The 8520-nt window shown below is 37.3% G+C and overlaps 1 protein-coding gene across 1 annotated transcript; it reads left to right on the forward strand.

Moving 5' to 3' along the window:
• The first annotated feature begins 570 nt into the window (after nt 1-570).
• Nucleotides 571-2112, forward strand: LOC141602628 (uncharacterized). The gene is made up of 2 exons (XM_074422809.1): nt 571-799; nt 1212-2112. Exons 1-2 carry the CDS (start codon nt 582-584, stop codon nt 1837-1839), a joined length of 846 nt encoding a protein of 281 aa, XP_074278910.1. The 5' UTR covers nt 571-581; the 3' UTR covers nt 1840-2112.
• Nucleotides 2113-8520: the final 6408 nt, after the last annotated feature.

Here is an 8520-nt window from a genome sequence, read left to right on the forward strand (position 1 = left end):
ATTGTTCGGGTGAGGTGAAGGACAAAGAGTATATAGCCTCTTTGCTAAGTGAGGTAATAGATGAGGTTGGCGATCAAAATGTTGTGCAAGTGTTAACGGACAATGCAAGTAATTGTAAAGGTGCGGGGGAGTTAATTGAGGGAAGATATTCACATATATATTGGACGCCATGTGTTGTCCACACTCTTAATCTTGCTTTGAAAAATATTTGTGCGGCTAGAAACACTAATAATAATGAAGAAACTTATAATGAGTGTCATTGGATAACGGAGATTCATGTAGATGCTTTATTTATAAAGAACTACATAATGGCCCATGGCATGAGGCTTGCAATTTTCAATAAGTTTTCTCCTTTGAAATTGCTTTCCGTTGCCGATACTAGATTTGCTTCTATTGTTGTGATGCTTAAAAGATTGAAACTTCTTAAAACCTCCTTGCAATCAATGGTAGTTAGTGAGGCGTGGACTACTTATCGTGAAGATCGTCGTGGGCAAGCTGTACTTGTGAGGGAAAAGATCTTAGATGATGGTTGGTGGGACAAAGTTGATTATATCCTTGAGTTCACACGTTCTATTTATAACATGATAAGAGATTGTGATACGGATAGGTCTTCACTTCATTTGGTATATGAGAGGTGGGAGGGTATGTCTTTCAAGGTCAAAGAGGCTATATACAAGCATGAGCATAAGTGTGCAAGTGAAGAGTCCACTTTTTTCAAGGTGGTGGAAAGCATTCTTACAAGTCGTTGGAGTAAAACTAGCACTCCTCTACATAGCTTGGCACATTCTTTGGTTCCAAGGTAACTATACTAATTTATTTTGTTTTTTTATACAAGCATGAGATTTATGTCACCTTACATTTCATCGCCGTTTTCTAAACTATAAGCTGCCCGTTTTCTAAACTATAAGCTGCCATTTTCTAAACATTAAGCTGACCATTTTCCAAACTATAAGCTGGTCATTTTATAAACTATAAGTTAGCCATTTTCGTCCGTAACTAATTTTGTACTTCTACTGAACAATTAAGCTGACCATTTTCTAATTTTGTACCATTTTCGTCCGTAACTAATTTTGTACTTCTACTGAACAATTAAGCTGACCATTTTCTAATTTTGTACCATTTTCGTCCGTAACTAATTTTGTACTTCTACTGAACAATTAAGCTGACCATAAACTATAAGCTATCCATAATACTTGTTTTTTCTCTCTAAGGTTCTACACTCAAAAGTGGCTTGATGAAATTCCCGGTCGAGTTGCTCCACATGTTGATAATGAAGTCTCGTCTTCAAGATTGTCTTGTTTTAGGAGACTTTTTCCATGTGCGGATGATAGAAGAAAAGCCAACACCGAGTATGCCATCTTTTTGAGAAGAGATCATGACATTTTTAAAGACTTGGAATGTGTAGAAGACATGTCTCTAATGGAAGCAAAGCATTGGTGGGCTACTTATGGTTCCATTGCTCCTAATCTTCAAGGTTTGGCATTCAAGTTGTTAGGCCAACCTTCTTCTTCTTCTTGTAGTGAAAGAAATTGGAGCATCTACAAGTTTATTCACTCTTGTACTAGAAACAGACTTACTCCAAAACGAGCCAAAGACTTGGTAAGAATTCATAATAATTTACGCTTACTTTCTAGAAATAGTGAAGAGTATATCAAGGGAAGAACCAAGATGTGGGATGTTGGTGGAGATGAGCATGCTAATCTTGATGAAGTTGGTTGTCTTGATGTGGCTAATCTCTCCCTTGATGAGCCTGACATGGAAATGATGCTCTTTGGTGATGATGGTGAGATTGGTGACTTTGGTGAGTTAGATGATCGTACATCGGGTAATGATGCTTGATGGGGTTTGTAATTTGAAACTTTTCATGCTTTTTATTTATTTTGTAAGACTTTTCATGCTTTGTAATTTGGAACTTTGTTGTTGGTAAGACATTTGATTTTCATGTATAAGACATTTTTATTGGTTGTTTTACGACTTTGTGACCTTTAAATGACCAAAGTTTAGATATTGGTTGTAATGGCGTTTAAATTCCCTTTATTTTAATAGGTATATTAGTTTTTTTTTGCCGTGTCCCGTGTCCTGAAAAAATCGGAGTGCCGTGTCCCGTGTCCGTGTCCGTGTCCGTTTTGGTGCAACCTAGCTCTTAGCCCCTCCATGAATTGCCTAATCCAAACAGCTTCCTTCGCAGCCTCAGACGATGCAAGGTACTCAGCCTCTGTTGTAGAATCCGCAGTAACACTTTGCTTGAAGCTCTTCCAGCAAATAGCTCCTCCATTTAGCATAAAGACATAGCCGGATTAAGATTTCATGTCATCCCGATCGGTTTGGAAACTTGCGTCCGTGTAACCTCTTACACGCAACTCAGTTTCTCCTCCAAACACTAAGAACGAATCCTTAGTCCTTCTCAAGTACTTAAGGATGTTCTTTACGGCTATCCAGTGACTCTCACCAGGGTTGGCTTGATACCGACTTGTCATGCTCAAGGCATACGCAACGTCGGGACGAGTGCAAATCATAGCATACATGATAGACCCAACAGTGGAAGCATAAGGGACGGTCTTCATGTGTTCAATTTCCTTAGGGGTGGAGGGAGACTGTGACTTGCTCAAAGTAATCCCTTGGCCCATAGGTAGAAATCCTCTCTTGGAGTCTTTCATATTGAACCGGTCAAGAACTTTGTCAATATAAGCTTCTTGACTCAATGCTAGTATCCTCTTGGACCTATCCCTATAGATCCGGATACCTAAGATTCGTTGTGCCTCTCCCAAGTCCTTCATTTGGAAGTATTTCCCTAGCCACTCCTTAACGGAAGTGAGTGATGGAACATCATTCCCAATGAGCAATATGTCATCCACATATAGGACAAGGAATGAAACCTTACTCCCACTAAACTTCATGTATAAACACGGTTCTTTCACACTTCTAGTGAAACCATATTGTTTAATAACATGATCAAAGTGATGATTCCAACTCCTAGATGCTTGATTAAGACCATAAATGAACTTCTTGAGCTTACACACCTTCTTAGGGTTAGATGTATCCACAAAACCTTCAGGTTGTATCATATACACCTCTTCTTCTAGAATCCCATTCAAGAAGGCGGTTTTGACATCCATTTGCCAAATCTCATAATCATGAAATGCGGCAACCGCTAAGATTATCCTAATGGTCCTAAGCATAGCGACTGGAGCGAAGGTTTCGTCATAGTGTAAACCATGAACTTGGGTGAAACCTTTTACCACCAATCTAGCTTTGTAAACATCCACATGTTTATCCACGTCGAGCTTAATTTTATATATCCATTTACACTGAAGGGGTTGCACTCCCTCAGGTAAATCCACCAAGTCCCATACTTGGTTCTCGTACATGGAATCCATTTCGGATCTCATGGCTTCTAGCCAAAGGGAGGAGTCGGGACTAGACATGGCCGATTTGTGGGTAGTGGGTTCATCACTTTCAAAAAGTAACAAAACACCATCTTCTTCGATGTTACCAAGGTAACGGTCAGGTGGATTAGAAATCCTACTTGACTTTCTAGGAATAATTACCGTTTCAGAGGAAGAGGGAATGTTATCCTCCACGTTCTCCTCTACCTCATTCTCGGTTTGTGGCTCTCGAACTTCTTCAAGTTCAAATTTTCTCCCACTCTGTCTCCTAGAAATAAACTCCTTTTCTAGGAAGACAGCATCACGAGCCACAAACACTTTGTTCTCGTGTTTTTTATAGAAGTAATAGCCACGTGTTTCCCTTGGATATCCTACAAAAAGACATTTGTCAGACCTGGGTGCAAGCTTATTGTCAGACTTGATCTTAACGTACGCTTTGCAACCCCAAATACGCATAAATGACAAATGAGGGACTTTCCCTGTCCATATCTCATATGGAGTCTTATCGGCCGCTTTAGTCGGGCTTCGATTTAGTGAAAATACTGCAGACAAGAGGGCAAAACCCCAAAATGAACTAGGAAGCTCGGTTAGACTCATCATTGACCGAACCATATCAAGTAAAGTTCGGTTTCTTCTTTCGGCCACACCATTTAATTGAGGTGTGCCAGGAGGAGTCCACTGTGATACTATACCACAATCTTTTAGGTGTGAATCAAATTCAATATTTAAATACTCACCACCACGGTCGGACCGTAGGGTCTTTATCTTTTTATCCAATTGGTTCTCTACTTCTTTTTGGAACTCTTTGAACTTGTCAAAGGCTTCACTCTTGTTCTTCATTAAGTAGACATACCCCTACTTAAGTCATCAGTAAAAGTAATGAAGTAGTGAAAATCTTCTCTAGCGGTGATGGTTAATGGTCCACACACATCCGTATGTATGAGAGCTAAAACCTCACTAGCTCGTGTCCCTTTTCCCGCCAAAGGTGCACGAGTCATCTTCCCTAAAAGGCAAGACTCGCATGTACCATAAGATTCGAAACCAAATGGTTTGAGCACTTTTGATGAAGCAAGTCTCTTAATGCGTCTTTCGTTTATGTGGCCTAAACGACAATGCCAAAGGTAGGATTCGTTTGAATCACCCGTTTTGAGCTTTTTAGTATCCACATGATAAACGTCATTAACATCATTTAAAACATAAATGCCTCCAATTGAAATGGCCTTGCCATAAACCACATCATTAAAATAAAAAGTACAACACTTGTCCTTAATCATAAAACAAAAGCCTTCCGCGTCTAACGCGGAAATGGAGATGATGTTTTTAGTTAAAGTTGGTACAAAATAACACTTATTTAAATACAACTCTAAACCACTAGCTAAAGTGAGCACATAGGTCCCCACGGAAACGGCGGCTACTCTAGCTCCATTGCCCATGCAGAGATCCACATCACCGTTTGCTAGTGCTTGCACGTCCCTTAAACTCTGCAAATGGTTACAAAGGTGAGATCCACATCCGTTATCAAGTACCCAAGTGGAAGTACAAGCATAATTAACGTCTATCACATAGAGAGAGGAAATCATATCAATAGGCGTCACACGCCCTTCCTTGAGATCCTCCAAATATTTGGGACAACTCCTCCTATAATGCCCCTTTCCATTACAATGGAAACATTCGGCCTCGGAGAGCTTGACACTTTTTGCCTTGGGATTGCCATTCACAACGGCCTTCCCCTTTCCCTTGTCATTTTTCTTTGACGATTTCTTGAATTGGGACTTTTCTTTCCCTTTTCCTTTCTTGACTCCAAGGGACATGTTCTTTAACTTCATGGTTAAAACAACCCCTTTTTCATTCCCACTAGCCTCCATATCCCTCTCCGCTTGGGTGAGGAGTGCATGAATTTCATGGTAACTCTTATCCATGTCATTCATGTTGTAGTTTACCCTAAAGTGGGCAAACTTGGTGGGGAGTGAGTGGAGGATACGATCCACCACAAGAGTCTTAGGAATCTTACACCCTAGACGCTCTAGGATGTCAACATATTCGACCATTTTGAGTACATGGGGACCTACCTTTTGGCCCCTCTCAAGCTTAGCTTCAAAGAAACGTGCCGCCGCATCGTATTGATGGACTTTAGGTGTTTGTGAAAACATAGTGATCATACGAGTGAAAATCTCGTACGCATTTAAAGAAATGCATGATAGCTTGAGCTTTGGGGATATTGACCATATCAACACATTCTTGATATCATTCAACATCCTCACATAGTCATCATAGGCGGTCCGCACCGCCGATGAAGCTCTTGCACCGGGCTCAATTGGAGGAGCATCGGTCAAGTAAGTGAGCACATTGTCGGATAACACGGCACTTTTGATGTTGGATTCCCATTCAAGAAAGTTACTACCATCATCTTTTAAAATACATTTGTCCATTACGGATCTTAGCCATGAATCTTTGCCTAGTGAATTAGTCGATGGAGTTGATGAAGTTGCCATTGCGAATTAAAATGCTACAACAAAAAGGAAAAATTAACATTCATTGTTTTAAAAATTACTTGTAAAAACATGTTTAGCAAGTTTTAGCATTTATATAATGACCTCCCACTAAATTATATAAATAATTCCAAGACCCAAATATTAAACAAAAATGAGCATCGCTTGGGCGAAACATCCCATAATTGCATAAATTCGGTAAGTCACGTTGACTAATTCTACCTCTAGAACTCTTGGTCGACGAATTTCCTCAAATTCATCTACTAGCCCCGGAACACAAGACCGTCTTATATCCCGTTGACTCCAACCAATTTTAGCGTGTGATAACCGTTTACCACCCTACTTACCCAAGGTAAAAAGAGAACACCCCGCTTGGGCGAGCGTGGCTCTAATGAACAAGAGATTCATAGGTGTTACTAATTGGTAAGGCTAATCTCAATTTTAGTTATGTGAGAGATCTTGTCAATTTAGTCATAAATTCCTTATAAGTGAATTAATTCGGTGAATGTAAATGACGTGAATTGACAACCGCGAAAATAAAAAGCATGTGAATGGCGATTTTGGCATGCGCGAAAATAAAACAAGCAAACATGTAAGCATATGAATAAATCCTAGTATGGCCACCTAGTTAATAAAAACTAGTCTATTACATTTCGGAAACCAACTCCTTGGTCCCTTGCCTCTTCATTCCATAAGTGGCTCTTCCTTGTGGGATTTGGAACACCTTCCAAAAATAGACTCCGTCTCGTTGTAATCCGTCTTTTGGAAACGCCGGTAAAAATAACTATTACAAATGAATTACATAGCTATTCCTATTATACATTAATTTATAAAATAAATAAAACTATTAATTAATTGCAAACCGACGATACGAGATCGTATTTAATTACAAACAAAACGATATTCCCATTCATTTCGGGTAATAACGATTAAAATTAACTAGGCCATACTAGGTACAACAAGATAAATACTTTAAATAAATGACAATCATTCATTCAACTTAAATAAATATGCTTAAAATGCTGTAAAATGATGTCAAAATCGCCCTATCTATCATTCGTTGGTATCCATCTCGGTTTTTGTGGGTTTAATCGATTTTTAACATGTAAAAATCAATAATCAACTCTTAAATCTCATTTAAGTCCAAACTAATTGTCCAAACTGTTTTGAACCTCAAAATTAGTCCTCACTAATTTTATGATAAATAATTAGTTTGATTTGGTGATATTTTGCTAATTTAATCGATAAGATCATAATATTTAAGTAAAAATCCAAAATAATTGAAACATTACCCAAACAATTGAAACAAAAAATTTTAGTATTCTGGAACACTCCCAAGAACATCAAAAAGTCAGAAAAATTGCCCAAAAAATCCGGATATATTTTATAAAGAAAATGATCGTTATTTATCGGTTTTTAACCACTAAAACCAATAAACATCAAAACAAAGTGAAAACACATATGCAAAATCACTTTTAACACTTAAATAATATTCTTAAATGTACATAAATTTATCATGGGCAGAATCAAAATTTTCGAAATTATGATTAATTAATTTGACTTTTATCGACTTTTATCTCATAAAATTAATAAACATGCAAAAAATTTGAAACAACCTTCAAATTTTTTCATACAATCAGTATAAAACATGTATGAACTACCATAAAAAATCCATGCACCGAATCAACTTTTAACTATTTTTAGTCAATTTTTAACTAAAATGCGACATTTTGACTCGGTTTTCTACCAAAAATCATTAAAAATAGCAAAATAACTTCAAAAATCACCAAAAAATACCACAAACCTTTTGAGATCAGTAGGTATGCATGTCCCAAAAATTTCGTGCTAAAACCTCTTCTAACACCATTTTTGAGTTTTTATAAATTATCTCATAATTCATTAAAATGCTTAAAATCAACATGCAAATTACAAGCCTAATCTCTGATACCACTTGAAATATCATAGATCCATATTAGACTCTCTAATAAAATTAATTCATCTCATAAATTGTTATTTAGGTGATCTATGTAACATGCATGCTAATATGAAAGCATAAAAAGAAAGTATAAGGAAAAACAATTTCCTTACATTGAATTTGTGGTAAAAAGGGCACAAACTAGTTCACCTTACTAGCTTGTTCTTGAGCTTATTCCAAATGGAAGATCCTCCTTGCAAATCTTTAAAAAGAAGATCTCCTTCTTGTTGCACCCAAGAACTAACCCAATAATAATAACAAGTATTAAACTAGAACTTGTTAATATTGTAGCCTTGATATTATTAGTAATATTACTAACTAGTCTTAGTAATAATATATTTTTACTAACAAGCTTAGTAAAGATGAGTAATATTTTAGAGAGATGTTGGAGAATTGTTCACATGCAAAGTTGTTGAGTGAAGAAGTGAGGTAGTGTAAATAAATGAACAATAGATGGAGTGAATAGGAAGGGAAGTGGCGGGTGGAGGTGGAGTGAGGGAGTAGACAAATTTTGTCTTATGTTTTTCATCTTACATCACATGCAAACTCTTACATAAGATAAATTATGGTAGTATACAAAATAATGTGAAATGATTATGTGAGTAATCATCCACTACTCTTATTTTACACGGTCCACTTGACCATTTACGGGTCCATGTTGGTTCTTATA

Source organism: Silene latifolia, chromosome 9, assembly GCF_048544455.1.
Source record: "Silene latifolia isolate original U9 population chromosome 9, ASM4854445v1, whole genome shotgun sequence".
In the NCBI taxonomy this organism is placed as follows: domain Eukaryota; kingdom Viridiplantae; phylum Streptophyta; class Magnoliopsida; order Caryophyllales; family Caryophyllaceae; genus Silene; species Silene latifolia.

Bases quoted from the DNA above. Each gene is read 5' to 3' on its own strand.
- LOC141602628 (XM_074422809.1), top strand. From the start codon at position 582: ATGATAAGAGATTGTGATACGGATAGGTCTTCACTTCATTTGGTATAT. The intron at 800-1,211 runs GTAACTATACTA...TTTCTCTCTAAG, and splicing joins GCACATTCTTTGGTTCCAAG to GTTCTACACTCAAAAGTGGC.